The 16,590-nt window shown below is 40.4% G+C and overlaps 1 protein-coding gene across 1 annotated transcript in view; it reads right to left on the bottom strand.

Moving 5' to 3' along the window:
- The window catches only part of RELL2 (RELT like 2), a 74,327-nt gene that overhangs the window by 47,699 nt on the left and 10,038 nt on the right, over positions 1-16,590 (bottom strand). The window contains exons 3-5 of the mRNA XM_087930557.1: positions 13,611-13,676; positions 13,447-13,519; positions 11,146-11,337 (exon numbers count right to left, since the gene is read on the bottom strand). Of these exons, the coding sequence (XP_087786683.1) occupies positions 11,146-11,337; positions 13,447-13,519; positions 13,611-13,676 (331 nt within the window). The remainder of the gene's footprint in view (positions 1-11,145; positions 11,338-13,446; positions 13,520-13,610; positions 13,677-16,590) is intronic.

Below are 16,590 nucleotides of genomic sequence, written 5' to 3'. Positions count from 1 at the left end.
CAAGTTTGGATAAACCACATCACATTTTTACTTGTAGCAATCTATGCCCCAAATGAAGACCAAGGGAAATTTTTCAAACACCTCCACCAAAAAATAGTAGGCTTTGAAAAAAGTAACATTTGCTTGATTGGCGATTTTAACTCCATGGCAGACTACCAAAAAAACCATAGCAATATGGGAAAAAACAAGAAGGGGAAAAGGGAATTTTCTATGGCATGTAAGGAAATGATGAAAGAGTTAGATTTAAAAGATTTATGGAGGGAACGGAACCTGGAAGAGAAACAATTTACATACTATTCCAATCCACATAAGATTTAGACTAGAATAGATATGGCTTGGATGGATTTGGATTTGGCTAATGAAATAAAAGAAATTAAAATCCTACCAAATGAATGGGCTGACCATAACCCAATACAGCTAATCTGGAGAGACAGGAGAGGAATAAAAAAAAGATGGACGCTAAATACCCAAATAGTAAACAAAGAAGTGTATATCAATAAGCTGAAAGAGGAGCTAAACTATTTCCTAAAAGATAATAATAATGTAACAACTTCAAAACAGAATATTTGGGATACTATGAAAGCAATTATAAGAGGTACAACAATTTCCTATAATGCTATGAGAAATAAGAGAACTTATGCCCGACAAAACGTATTACAACAACAAATCAAAGACTTAGAAATACAATTACAAAAACCCCCAAGATCCAAGGAATACAAAACCAGTTAATATTAGCCAAACATAAGCTGAATTTAATTGAACAAGATAAAATAGAAGTTAGTTTGAGAAGGTCCAAACAAAATTATTTTGAACACGCTAATAAACCAGAAAGATGGTTATCTTATAAACTTAAAAAAGAAAAAGAAAAGAGACTGATACACCAACTAATAGACGAGAAAGGCATGCCACAACATGAGATTGAGAAGAAAAAAGATATCATATTAAACTACTTTCAAAGATTATATAAAAAAGAAGAAATCAATGAAGACAAAATAAGAACTTATCTGGAGAATACGAATGATAAGAAAGAATTATTAAATAAGGATATTACATGGTCTGAGTTGAAATCTGCAATGGAGAACCAAAGTAATAATAAATCCCCTGGATCAGATGGGATCCCAGTAAAATTGTAAAAGCTATAATAGAGTTAGTAGGGCCACTGATGCTGGAAGTGTTTAATGAAGTACTTTTGGCAGCCAAAATGCCAGACTCATGGAGGGGGGCGTTGATTTCGTTAATTCCGAAGGAGGATGTAGATGCCAGATATATCAACAATTATAGACCAATTTCGCTTTTAAACGCTGATTATAAATTATTTACCTCAATTATAGCGAATAGAGTAAAACAAGTTTTAAATTTATACATTCATGAAGATCAAAATGGTTTCCTTCCATCCCGCCAAATCAAAAATAATCTAAGAACTGTTATTGACATTTTAGAATATTATGAAGTTCATCCAGAGAAACAATTTGCACTCATGTTTTTAGATGCTGACAAAGCATTTGATAATCTACATTGGCACTTTTTAATTAAAAAAATCTATAACATGAGTCTGGGCACTAAATTCGAGAACATTATCACAACAATTTACAACACCCAACAGGCCAACATACTAATTAACGGTGAACAAACAGGCCCATTAAACATTGAAAAGGGCATCAGACAGGGTTGCCCCCTCTCACCCCTCCTATTTATACTTGCTTTAGAATCACTGTTAACACGGATAAGACAAAACTCTGAAATCCAAGGAGTAAGGGTCAAAGCAGAGGAATATAAACTACAGGCGTTCGCAGACGATATGGTTTTCTTCCTAGAGGAACCCATGGAAAAAGGACATAACCTAATAAAAGAACTAGAACAATTCGGTTCAGTAGCAGGATTAAATATCAATAGAAATAAGACAAAATTAATGACTAAAAATCTAACAGAGAATCAGAGGAAAGAATTAGAAAAAACCATAGGGATACAGGCAACAAAAAAGGTCAAATATTTAGGCATATGGTTAACACCACATAGTAAATTGCTCAAAGAGAATAATTATGATAAACTATTACAGCAAATTAAGAAAGACCTAGAATCCTGGAATAAGCTGCAGCTTTCTCTACTGGGCAGGATTGCCACGATCAAAATGAACATCCTACCAAAATTCCTTTACTTATTCCAGACAATTCCAATTAAATTACCCAAAATTTTTTTTGAAGATATAAATAAGGTAACACTTAAATTTATTTGGCAAGGGAAAAAAGCTAGGATCAATATTAAGGCCTTACAAGATGCAAAAAGTAAAGGGGGGCTAGTGCTCCCAAATTGGGAATTATATTATTGGGCAGCCAACTTATTATGGATAAAAGACTGGGTTAATTTACTCAATAAAAGAACCTTAGCCTTAGAAGGGCACGACCTTCAGAGAGGGTGGCACGCATTTTTATGGGAAGTGGGGAAAACTAGACAGTCGTATTTCCATAGATATCTTATTAGAGATTCATTACTAACTAACTGGAAAAAAATATGCAAAAAACACTATTTAAAAATTCCAATTTGGCTTTCAACAATGGAGGCAATGGTACATCCCAACAATTTGGATATAACAAAAATGATTAAATATAAAGATTTATTAGACCCTCTAGGAAAATTAAGAACTCAACAGGATTTACAGGGATTTAAAATTGACCAGTGGTTATATATATAAATCCATAGTAGATACAAACAAGATATCAAAGAGTTTGGAATCTATAGCAAATTACAATATTTAGATAAAATCTTATTAGCATCAAATAAAAAGAATATTTCCAAATTTTATAAATATTTATTGGAGGTAGAATTAGAGCAAGAGATAGTGAAAGCATTGTGCCACTGCACTTCTCGTATCTGAAACCATAAGTCTACTGGCTCCTCAACCTTGAAGAAAGACTCTACGGGCAGAACCATCCAGAACAGGAGCTGGTCTTCAGTACATGAATACTCTGGTTTCCATGACAGTGCATCCGCCCTTTGGCTGTGACCATTTGGGATGTAGGTGACATGGAAATTAAACCGGACAAAGAACAGGGACCACTGAATCTGACGTTGGTTCAGTTTTCGGGTGGTCTTCAGGAACTCCAGGTTTTTATGGTCTGTCTGGACTTCAATTTGATGTCACACCCCCTCCAAATGATGGTTCCAGGCCTCAAACACCACCTTAATGGCCAGTAGTTCCTTCTTCCAAATGGTGTAATTGCACTCAGAAAAATTGAGCTTCCACAAATAATACACGCAAGGGAAGAGGGTACTGCCGGACGCATGAGCCTGGAGTAACACTACTCCAGCCACAACATCGGATGCATCCACTTCCACTACAAATGGTCAGTGTGGGTCAGGATGCCTCAAGATGGGCTCTTTCATGAATGCCTGTTTCAAGGCCTGAAATGCCTGTTGCTCAAGAGTACTCCACAGAAATGGGACCTTTTTCTCTGGAACCAAGTGAGGGGCATGGTCAGGGAAGTAAAACGGAAGGTCCAATAATAGTTGGCAAACCAGAGGAGTCGCTGGACATCTTTCACTCACTGAGGAGGTTACCAACTGCACAAAGACTCGACCTTGCTCGGCTCCATCACAATGCCCTCAGGAGAGATGCAATGCCCCAGGAACTCAATGGTGGACTGAAAAAACTGGCATTTTTCCAATTTTAAATACAAGCTGTTCTCCGGGAGCCATTACAGAACCAGGCATAAGTGTTGTTGATGACTCTCCCTGGAGTTAGAGTAGATCAAAATGTCACAAGGTAAATCATGACAAATTGATCCAAGAGGTTCCAGAAGATTGTTGTTCATAAAATGTTGGAAGACAGCAGGAGCATTGGTCAACCCAAATGGCATGACGGTATATTTGAAATGTCCGTACCTGGTGCCAAATGCCATTTTCCATTCATCCTTGGGCCAGATCCAAACTAAATTGGTAGCCTCTCAGAGCCGTTCCAACAGTTCAGGAATCAGGGGCAGAGAATGCCGATTGTGCACCAAGATGACGTTTAACTTGTGGTAATTGCAACAAAGCCTCAAGTCACCAGTCTTCTTCACAAACAAAAGTGGGGCAGACAGTGGTGACAATGAGGGCCAAATAAAACCCCGAGATACATTTTTGTCCAGAAAGTCCTGCAACACAGCTAGCTCAGGGTCCAACATGGGAGTGGCATGTCCAGGAGCATATCAATGGGGCAGTGTTAGGGCCGGGGGGGCAATTGGTCTGCCTCCTGCTCACTGAAGACATCTGTGAAATCCTCTAGGTTGGTGGGCAAAGACATCCTGGGTGGACTCAGCACCTGGCCAGTGCAGACTTGGCAGGTGTGGTCCACACATTGCAGGCTTGGGAAAGTGATGAGGTTCTGGGACCAGTAGATTTGCAGGACGTGTGTCCGGGGCCAAGCCAAACCCAAGACCACAGGGAAATGCATGCCAGAAGTAATATAAAACTGGATGGCTTCCTCATGAGAGCTGATGGTCAGGCACAAGGGTTGCATGGCAGCCTTAATAGGCCCAGACAGAAGAACATGGCCATCAATAGTCTTCACGAGCAGAGGAGGATCTAGTGGCCAATGAGGGAGCTGCAAACGCCACATCCATAAAGTTCATTTTGGTCCCAGAGTCCACCAAGGTGTGAGCCAGAATCCTCTGTGGACTAGTGGACAGGAATACTCGGGCTGACAGGATCAAGTGCTGGGATGGTCCAGGAGGCCACATTCACTGGGCAAGACTCGGTGTTGGTGCACACCTGACCCAAGATTTCCCCTAGATTGGGCTCAGGGCGTTTCCCGATAGGAGTTTCTGTGACTTTGGGGTAGGCCCAGTGGCTGATGCTCCTTGTCATTTCTTATGGCAAGATGCAGCCATATGCCCAGGTTCCTCGCAATAGAAACACAACCCCCCCGAGTGCTGTCTGTTTTTCTCAGTTACCGATAAATGGGGTTTGGCTGCACCTAATTCCATGGGCTCCTCCCGTGGAGCTGGGGTCTCGCACACAACTGGAACCACCCCGTTCTCCTGAGAGGCATGGCAACTTTCCCATCTGTGCAACTGAGCATCAATCCAAAGGCAAAGAAGGACCAGCTCATTGAGGGTCGGAGAAACATCAACCCAGACCAATTCATCCTGCAACTCCTCTGTCCACCCATCTTGGAATGTGTCCATGAGAGCAGCTTTGTTCCAGGCTGAATCTTGGCTAAGCAGCCAAAACTCCCTGATATACTCCCAGTGAGCCGCAGAGCCGGAGAGAAGGCTAATCATGAATCCCACTTTATCCCAGTCAGCGGGGAACTCTTCCACTCTCAGGCTGATAAATAGCTGGCATTGTCCCAAGAAAGCAGGAAACATGGCTTGGTTGCTATCAAATTTATCAGGCACAGCCACCCGGCATTTCCTCCAGGGAGGAGGTACAGCAACGTGAGCTTGGAGCTGAGCCACCTAGGTTTCCAGCAGAGCAACCTGTTGATTAAGCTGAGCGTTCTCCACATGAAGCTGCTCCATCTTAATAGAGGTTTGTTTTTTGGAGGTAGGAAACAAACTGTTCTGTCCTAGACCTCACCAAAAAGCACTCAGTCCCTGCAAAAATGTCTTTATTTACAATTAATGTGAAATATTTCATTCACATTCAGCCAACAGCTTGGCAAACAGTCTCGCAAAAGTAGACTAATTATCTCAGACCTTATCAATCCTGGAAATCTGCCCGGTAAATAGTTCCACACTCTCTGTTGGGAAGGGCCATTCACCATCCACCTGTGGCCTTGTTCCCACACCAACCCTGAGTTCTTAATTGCTCCTTTCTTTTAGCAGCTTTGCGTGTCGGCAGGCTGGGAACTGGTTCCAACTGCTCCGCAGCCTCAATTCTATCTGAGCCCGAAGGCAGCTGATGATTGCCAGCCTGCCCTGGCCCCATCTCTGCCTCTGATGCAGATCCCTGGTCCAAGCCTTCCTCAGCCTCCAAGACTGGCCCAGGTTCCTCCACAATCTCTTCACTACTATCCAACTGCTGCCAGCTCCACCAGCCGCTGGTGGGCCACAAGAGCCACAAAACTCTAAGAACTTGTTAGCTGATGCTGTGTCAAGGAAACCCAATGCGACAGCCGGTGAGAGGACATCGTCCATGCCATGGTCCCTAACACACAAAGTGCAGCTCAAGCCACCACTAGGAGTCAAGCCAGATGCCAAACCGTCCCTCTTGAAGAAGAGCTAGCAACAGACCTTAAAGCAACACTACTAACCAACCCATGGTTCATGGAAAACTGATACACTCTAACCATGAGAGAGGGGTTGGCATGGAAAGGATCCAAGCTCTATGTACCCAACAGTTTAAGGCTGATGGTACTAGACCGGAGTCATGACTGTTGTCTGGCTGGCTACTTTGGATTCCTAAAGACTCTTCACTTGGCTCGGAGGCAGTTTTGGTGGCTAAAAATGAAAGCAGATGTAGAGGACTATGTAAAAAGTTGTGCCACTTGTGCCGCTATGAAATTGAGGCCAAGCCTCCTGGTCTGCTACAACAAGTGGCCGAAACCTGTTGTCCCTAGGAAGAGATTGCAATGGACTTATAGTGGAGCTTTCTAAAAGTGGGGGACAAAGTAATTTGGACTGTAATTGATTTATTTTCTAAGCAAGCCCATTTTGCTGCTTGCTCTGGACTGCCCTCAGCCAAAAAACTAGCCAAGATGTTTGTTAAACAAATATACAGGCTGAATGGAGTACTGTGATGAATAATTTTGGACAGAGGGATTCAGTTCACCACCACGTTCTGGAGGGAGTTCTTGAAGCCCATTGGATCTTCCCAAGGACTTAACTCGTCTTTTCATCCAACTACAAGCAGGGCTGCGGAACATATGAATGCCCTGGTGGAACAATACCTCAAATGTTATGCAAATTACTAGCAAGAAAATTGGGTGGATTTACTGCCATTTGCAGAAGTGGCTTATAACAATGCAATGCACAGTAGCACTCGTTTAACCCCTTTTCAGGTCATCAATAGCATGGAATTTGTTCCTATGCCAGAACTGCCAAAGGAACAACCCATCTCCATGTCATTAACTGAATGGATGGAGTCATTAAAGAAGGGTTGGGAAAATACCAAAAAAGCGCTAGCGGAAGCAGCAGAAGCATATAAAAAGCAAGCTGATTGGTACTGATTGCTCCAAGCCTCTTTTCAGGTGAGAGATCAAGTTTATCTATCAACCAAATGCATTAGACTAAAATTACCTAGTAAGAAATTAGGATCTAAATTTTTAGGACCTTTTCCTATAGTGAAAGTGATTAATCTGGTGACTGTACAATTAAGTCTCCCTCGAATATTAGGGAAAATACACCCAGTCTTTTTATTTTTATTTATTTATTTTGATTTATCAATCGCTTACAAGATAATAGGTATAAGTATATACATAGTTATGAAAACATGAAAAGGGTACATATAAGAAAAATAAAAGAAACAATAGGACAGGGATGGTAGGCATGTTGGTGCACTTATGCAGACCTCTTAGGAAAGGGATGAGGCCAACAGTAGACAGTCTAAGGTTAAAGTTTTGGGGGTTTGGGGAAGAAACCACAGAGTCAGGTAGAGTATTCCAGACATTGACCACTCTGTTGCTGAAGTCGTATTTCCTGCAATCAAGTTTGGTACGGTTAACCTTGAGTTTGCATCTATTGTGTGCTCTTGTGTTGTTATGGTTGAAGCTGAAGTATTCATTGACAGGAAAGTCATTGCAATGTATAATTTTATATACCATACTTAGATCAGACCGAAGACGGCGTAATTCAAGGTTTTCTAGGTCTAGAATTTCAAGTCTGGTGGCATAAGGTATTCTACAACGAATAGAGGAGTGGAGAACTCTTCTTGTGAAATATTTCTGGACTTTCTCAACTGTGCTAATATCAGATACGTAATGTGGGTTCCAGACTGATGAGCTGTATTCGAGTATTGGTCTAGCAAATGTTTTGTATGCTCTAGTTAGTAGTGTGATATTACCAGAGAAAAAGCTATGTAGCATTAGGTTAACAACTCTTAATGCCTTTTTGGCTATGTAGTTACAGTGGGCTCTAGCACTTAGATCATTAGGGATGAGTATTCCAAGGTCCTTTACAGAATATGGATCATCAACAAGGTCTTGACTATTCAGCCTGTATTTTATTTTCTGATTTTTTTTGCCAATATGTAAGACAGAGCATTTATTTGTTGAGATTTGAAGTTGCCATTTGATTGACCATTCTGATACATAGTCAAGATTTTTGGGAGGGGTAGCAGTATTGTCTGTGGTACTGAACAGCTTTACATCATCAGTGAAGAGAACACAGTTGTTCTTAATATGATCACAGAGGTCGTTTATGTAGAGTATGAAGAGAGTTGATCCTAGAACACTGCCTTGGGGGACACCACTGTTGACAGGTACAGAATTTGATAGGACTCCCAATTTTGACCATTTGTTGTCTGTTTGACAGGAATGCTTCTATCCAGTTATGCAGTTGTCCAGAGATACCATAAGATTTTAGTTTTAGGAGTAGTTTGTCGTGTACCACTGAATCAAAGACTTTACAGAAGTCTATGTAGATTGCGTCTATTGTTTTGCCCTGATCTAGTTATGTAGTCCATATGTTTTTGCAGTGTAAGAGTTGCAGATTACAGGATAGTTTTTTTCTGAAACCAAATTGTTTATTAGAGAGTAAGTTGTTTGTCTCTAAGTGGAGGATAATGGATTGGTTAATAATTGAGTCCATGACTTTACAGATGACGCAGCATAAGGAGATTGGTCTGTAATTTTCCACTAGGCTGGGGTCTCCCTTTTTGAAGATGGGGATGACCATGGCTTGTGACCATAGGTTAGGCAAGGAGCTGGTTCTGAAAGATTTTTCAAAGATTATGTTAGAGGTTCGGTTATGGCAGTGGATAGCTTTTTTAAGAAGTAGGCACATATTCCGTCCGGTCCAATAGATGGAAATGGTTTTAGATTGCGTAGTGCTTTTTCAACATTGTCTTCTGTAAAATCGATATGTATTAGATCATTGTAGTTGTCTGTGGTTCGGCTAGGAAATACTAGGCATGATCCATTGCTGTTTACAAATACTGAGTCAAAGAGGTTGGCTTTAATGCTATCATTGTTGCAGTCTTTACCATTAGGTCCTATCAGGGGTGGGATGGACCTTGAGTCTTTTAGTTTGTTGTTTACAAAATTGTAAAAAGCACGGGTGGAATTGGTGCATAGAAGGTTTTCCTCTTGTTTAATGTGGTAATTGGTGCATTCAGTCTTTATCTGGTGGCATAAATTTTTGTATCGGCTTTTGAAGTTGGCAATGTGACCAGATTTGTGTTCCCGCCAGTGATCTCTTTTTGGATTGAAGTTTCCTTATTGTTATGGGTAATCTGTTTTTTTCTCGGTTTTGGAGTTGTTATTGGTACATACAGTTTGATGACTCTTTTGACTTCAAGTAAAAATATGTTGTAATGTTCTTCAACAGTATTGCATTCAGTGAATAGAAATTGCCAATCAAGGGATGAGAGATCGTTGTCTATAAGATCATAGTTGCCTTTTTAAAAGTTATAATTGGGGAACACATTGTTGTGTTGATTTTTGTGTGGACCTATGTCGAGACAAAAAATCATGCTGTGGTCACTGTTGGAAAAGTTATAATTGGGGATTACGTCATTGTGATGATTTTAGTCTTCCATAGTAGTTTGTTAAAACCGGCTGTCAGCAAGGCCACAGCCAGCAGCACCTCCCAAACCGATTGTGGTACAGGATGAAACCCATTATGAAGTGGAAAAAAAATCTAGATTCTAAATTGCACAGAGGCAGATTACAGTATCTGGTTCATTGGAAGGGGTACCCTTTGTCAGAAGCTACTTGGGTTAAAAGCTGGGATGTCAAAGTGGGTGCCCCAGTAAAGCAATTCCATTATAAATTCCCAGACAAGCCAATGGGGCCTCTGGGGGAGGGGAGGAGAGATGGTTAATTGCTTGCTGACTGAACTAACCCCCTGATTGTTTCTCATTCCAGGACATGATTCTCACATGAGTGGGGGAAGCCTGTCAGCTTGGAAGCCATTTTTCTTTGAGACTTCTGGGTTGCCACATTTCAGTGTCTGGGAATTTGGAAGGGGGATTTCAAGGAGTGGTGGAAGATTAGCCACAACAGCATTCCTTTCTCAGAAAGTCAAGGACCTGTTACTCTGCACCTGGAAAAGAGTGCCTGGAGATAGTCTCCAGTTGGAACAAAGTAATGATTGGACCATGTGATGAACTACTGGGTGCAGGGTTTGGATTTTGGATTCTCTTTGGGCTAGGGAAAACCCAGAAATCTCTGATTCAGGTTTTCTTCAGATATGCCAATATGACATCTCTAATAAAACGAATCTCTGAGAAGAGTCTTGGAGACTTTTAATTTGGAGGTTGTTACTTGGAACACTGACATTAGTGACTTTGTCAAAGAATGAAATAAGATTGGTTTGGCATGATCTGTTTTTAACAAACCCATGCTGGTTGCTAGTTATGACTTTATTTGCTTCTAGTTATTTGCAGATCTGTTTTTTGATGATCTTTTCCAGGATCTTCCCAGGTATTGATGTTAGACTGATTGATCTGTAGTTTCCTGATCTGGTTTTTCCCCCCTTTCTTGAAGATTGAAAGCTTTTCCATCTTTTTTCCCAATATGGAAACCTTTTTCATGGAAACCACATTAGTCCTTTTCCAAGCCTCAGGATTTTTCCTGGAGAAATCTTCGAGTCCAAATTCCTGCCCAAGGCAGGAGACCTTATAAACATCTCAGACAAAGGGCTGTCCATTTTAAAAAAAAAAAACCTCCAGCAATGGAGCACCCACAACCCTTGGAAGCAAGCTGTCAGTAAATTTCCCCTTAACTACAATTGGATGTTTCTTTAATGAGCTTCCACTCATTGAGTTCCTTTAATTTTCTGACAAGATTTCAAAATTGGTTTGCCATTGACTCCTTCCTAGGGCTGAAAAAGAGTGACTTTGTGACTAAGATAGGACTAAAACACACAGTCTCTCAATTTCTACTCTTAATTACTATATCAAACTGGCCTTAGAACCTTTCTTATACTATTACTCTGCTTGTATTTCATTAGATACTTATTGTGAGTTAATTCAAAACTCTTCTATATAAAGCAAACTAACACCTACCTGCCAACTGAAAATACTGTTGTTTCTCCAGGGTGCATCTTGCTTTTGCTCTCTTTTGACCGGCCCTGACGATGTATGGGAGGTCTCTTTTTCTTGCTGCAATGAATGCAAGGTGCTTGTGTGGAACCTAAGTGCACTGTGTGATGATGAGGAATGCCACCATCTTGGCTGCTGCGATGTGGACATAGAGCACTGGAGAAAATAAAAGACAAAAGCAATCAGTTGGGTCATGTTATATCAGAAATATAAAAAAACCCAAAACGTAACTAAAAGTCCTTTAATGCCTTCAACTTGGCTTCGCTGTTTAATTGTTCACAGTGGAGGAGTAAACTATTTTCAAAATAACATTCCAAAGGAAGGAAACACAGTTCAAATTCAAAGAGCCGATAACAAAGCAAAATCCAAAAACCAACCGCACTGAATAAAGTTCCACGATACACCAGGATAGATAATTGCCAACTTCAGCGAGATAACCAGGGACAGTCTGTTGGAAGAACGCCAATCAAGATAAACCTTCTTTAGGAATAAAACACTAATTTTTCTCCAGCATCTATTAGCACGCAGGTCCAAACTCTTATGCAATTCTCATACCTGCAACCCATGAAGAGGATCATGGCCCTCTCCTCCGGAGTAGACCACGTTTTACCCGATCCTCTCCTCCCTGCATGCCCTAAGATGGATAGAGGATGGGCCTGGGTCCTCCTCTGATTACTCAGCCGGCCTCTGCCCTTCCCCAGCCTCCTCCACCACCTCTGGAGCCACACTTCCACTCCCTGTTGGCTGTTGCTCCTCTTCCTCAGAGTCAGTCTCCAGACATTAGATTTAAAGATTAGCAGGTATATAAATGGAATTCTAAAGCAAACCCCATCAGCATATACTGTATTTTTCACTCCAGACCATGATGCATATTAGCTTTAGAGGAGGAAAAGAAGAAAAAACAAATCTGCCACTGCCTCCCAGCATCCATCCAGTATTCATCTGGCTAGCGTCCTTTCAGAAAGCAGCATGGACAGCTTCAAGCACATTATCGCAGCCCCAGCATGTGGCTCATCAGGGCTCTGTTCCATTGTGCCCACCACCGGTCAGCTGAGTGACAGCTGGATCCCAGCCTCCTGTAGCCCCCCGAATCAAAAACACTGCCATTGCTGCCTCTGCCATGTCTGCTGCCTCCACCAGGAACACTGGAGCCTTCACTGCCAAGCAGCTGATTGGCAGTTGGATTGGCCTTCCAGAATACCGCCATTCAGCTGTTCTAGGCAGTGGGGATTGCCGCTGCTGTTCACCACTGCCGCCTATCACCCCCACCATTTGGTGGCGGCAATTGGCGGTGCTGCCTAGAACAGCTGATCGGCAGTATTCCGGGAGGCCAATCCAACCACCAATCAGCTGCTAAGCAGCAAAGGCTCCAGTGTTCCCTGCACCAACCCTCTCTCTCCCCCACCACAATATTTGCTCCATAAGACGCACAGACATTTCCACCCATTTTGGGGAGGGGGAGTACGTTTCATAGACTGAAAAATATGGCATAACATGGAGCCAACGCAGAGAAACCTGCACAGGAAGGCAAAATCAGACTTCCACTTAGACTATTTTCAAATTCATGGATACTAAGATATAATCCATGAAACTCAATTCTCTACAAAGTACATCTACTGAGGACCAAATGAAATAAATAGGAGCTGTACAAGAACATTACACAATTGCTATGCAGCTTTGAAGAGGAAAGCTTCAGGCAACAAAAACATCCTGCACCAACACAATTAACTAGGGCCAACTGAGCCTGACATTCTGTTCTGGCTTTTTATCCTATCTCTAAAAGATGGACTGCAATATATTTAACCCACTCTGAGAGACATCTAGCCTAGTCATTCCAATAGAGTGAAAACTACATACATGCATTCGATGTGCAGCTGTTATTACCACTCTTCTCTATCCTAGTAGACCCCATAGGATATGTTCAGGAAGACCTCTCACCCAACCACATTCTTTCTCTGCCTTCTGATTTGAAACAATTAGGAAGAAAATCCTCAATTAGCACTAGTAGCATTTTGGGGGGAATTGCAAGACAGATGGCTGGGGAGAGCTTTTAAACTTCCCATCCTATGGCCAGTAATCTCCATTACACTTATGTTAGGTTGAAAATGAATAGTAAGGCAGAATGTATGTCACACACATACATATCTATATACACTCACTATATCATTTGATTTAGTCCTGAGCATGACTGAGGGAAGGAAGAAGAAAACACAAGAGATTCTCAAGAGGTGAGGGTACCAATTTGAACCTATATGCTCATCTCACCTGGGTACAGGCACTGGCAGTGGGAGATCAGCATCGCTTTCTCCCAGCATTTCTTTTAGAACTTCAACATTTGCTAAAAAGGGAAGAAAGTAAAAACATGTCAAAACGCCTTATTGAAATATTACTGCTACGGTTTTACTTAACTAAGCCAAAGTTATGCCTACCTTCATTTTGAATGATACATTTCACAATTTTTTCTACAGTATCCTCATTCAGATCTTCTTCTTCATCTGAAAGAAAAAGAAATACAGAAGTGAAAAAGGAATTATTGTGACTCCAGTAATTAGAATGAGCATCTAAGAATCCTGAAAACTCCCAAATACTGTGTGTTACAAACCTTTAATTATTTTTGTTTTGTCTTTTTCTTTCAATGTAGCCCCTCCTCCAACACCACACTTCTGTTCGTTATTTCCATTGTGCAGTTTTGAAATTGTAGGTAATACTTTTAATACCTACAATACCTTTAATACTTAATCTTCTGAATTACAGATGCTTATTATTCATTTTTCCTGATAGAACAATTGATCATGACATGAGAACAATTGGTTGTTATTTGCAACAAAAAATTGAATGAATAATGAATGAATGTTAATTATGGTTGAAAAAAAAAAGTCAGTTGTAAGGTTGATTTACAAAGAAACTATTTAATGAAGGACACCAAACCAAAAATAGAAAAACCTTTAGCAAAGAAAGATATCAGTACTAATTTTAAATTTCTATGTTGATGAATGCAGTTTATTTTGAAAAAGCATATAAAACATGAAAGTAGGATGACTTTGCAACAGGACAATACCATTTCAGTTCTCCTGAAAATTGGTTCTTCTACACTGTCCATTGAATGATGTAAAATGCTGAACCATATTCTTCTACATTTAATCATACATTGTTATTATAACATAATTAGAAGAGAATGAGCTGGAAGGGACCTTGAAGGTCTTCTAATCCATCCCCACTCAAGCAGGAGAACCTCTACCATTTCAGATAAATGATTGTTTACACCAGGGGAGTCAAACTCGATTCCATTAAGGGCCGCATCAGGATTGTGCTTGACCTCATGGGGGACCAGGTAGGCATGGCCAGGGTGGAGGTGTCCAGCAACATCACTCATATGATCAAATGTTACCTTTGCTAGTAGTTTGTTTTGCTAGCACTCTGCAAGCAAAAATGGAGCCTGGGAGCGCCGCGCGAGTTCAATTTTCACTGTCAGAGGATTGCAGGAGGCTGTCGCAGCCAAGAACAGAGCCCGGGTGGGACTCATTTTTATTGGCAGAGGCACTGCGGGCCTGTCCTTTTCTGTTTCCAGGGTGGCCCCACAGGTCAGATCTAAGCACCCCTCAGGCTGGATCCAGTCTGCGGGCCTTGAGTTTGATACTCTTAGTCTAGACTCCTCTTTTAAAAATCCAGTGATGGAGCACCCACGATTTCTGGAGGCAAGTTGTTCCACTGGTTAGTTGTTCTCACTGTTAGGAAGTTTGTTCTTAATTCCAGGTTGCTTATCTCTTTGATTAGTTTCCAACCAGTTTCTTGTCCTGCCCACAAGTGCTTTGGAGAATAATTTGATAACCCCCTTTTTGTGACAGCCCCTCAAATATTGGAATTCTCCTGTCATGACACCCCTAATACTTCTTTTCTTTAAACTAGCCAAACCCAAATCCATTCTTCATATGTTTTATATGTTTCACATATTTTAATCTCCAGGCATTTGATCATCTTATTTGCTCTTGGCTAAACTTTTTCCAAAGTTTCAACATCTTTTTTGTAGTATGGTGACCAAAACTGGTTGCAGTATTCCAGGTGTGGTCTTACTAGGATTTTATAAAGCGACACTAATATTCCATGATTTGATTCTATGTATCTGTTTATACAACCCAGGATTATATTAGCTTTTTTGGTTGCTGCTGCACAGTGCTAGATCATATTCAAGTGATCATCCACTAGGACTCCAAGGTCTGTCTCACATTTATTGTTTTTGAACCAGGTCTTGCCTAATGTGTGCTTTTTCCTGCCTAAATTTGCTTTTCTCCACATTAAAATTCATTTTGTTGAATGGGGCCCATTGTTCAAGTTTTTCAAGATCTTTTTAGATCCTGAGCTTGTCTTCTGGGATGTTGGCTATTCCTGCCAATTTAGTGTCATCTGCAAATTTGATGAGTTTTCCTTCTATTCCCTCATAATATTTTATTATAATATCCATCAAATATTTACTTTGCCATTCTCAGAAAAGAACTTAGAGCTCATCTAGGCCAATACAGAAATCCAGCAGCTTTGACATCTATCCATCAGTTTATGTTTAGATGCATTCAATGGAAAGAGTATCCAACCAGCATCTAGGGTGAGCCATTCAATTCTAAAACTGATTTTACCATTAAGATTTTTTTCTTAATGTATAGTTCCTTGCCATTTTTAATTAATTGTTCTTCCCCTGTCTTCTGGGACAAGTTGAAAGAATTCTGCCTAGTCTTGTACATAACAACCCTTCAAATACTTGAAGATACCTTTGGCATCTCAATACCATCTTTTTTCACTTTAACACACCCAGTGCCTCCAAACATTTCGCATAATGTTTATACCATGTTACCTATCTTTTGCATATACTCTAGTTTGTCAGTAGCTTTCTTAAAATCTGGTTCTAACAAATGAAGAAAGTGCAGGCATAATGACTTTTTTCTTCTTTTTCTTTTCTTTTTTCTTTTTTTAACTTTTATTGAAATTTGAAACATTAAAATACATTTAAAATTAAAAATAACTTTTTACAAATCTCAATTTTCTTTGACAGTATTAAAAAAAATCTAGGTTATATACAAACATTTTCCATACATTTCTAGTTATTCATATACATATACATATCTATATCTTCCTTTGATCTGAACATTTCTTGTTCCTATTATCTATCCATTGATACCAATCTTCCCAAACTGTGCAGTATTCCAAATCTTCCTTGTCCTTTAACTCTAAAGTGAGTTTATCCATTCTGCACAATCTAAAATCTTTTGGATTACTAAACAATCTGTCTTTAATAATAATTTAATAATGACTTTTCTTAATCCTGACACTTTACTTTTCTTGATCCAATTTAGGATTTCCTTCCTTCCTCCCTTCCTTCCTTCCTTCCTATATCAGCAGTTCCTGCCCAAAAAGCTGCTG

This window comes from Pseudonaja textilis, chromosome 3 (genome assembly GCF_049901715.1).
Source record: "Pseudonaja textilis isolate UNSWEBS1 chromosome 3, rPseTex1.2, whole genome shotgun sequence".
Taxonomy (NCBI): Eukaryota; Metazoa; Chordata; class Lepidosauria; order Squamata; family Elapidae; genus Pseudonaja; species Pseudonaja textilis.
Note: the sequence above shows the minus strand (reverse complement) of the source record. Positions and strands in the feature narration are given on the sequence as shown.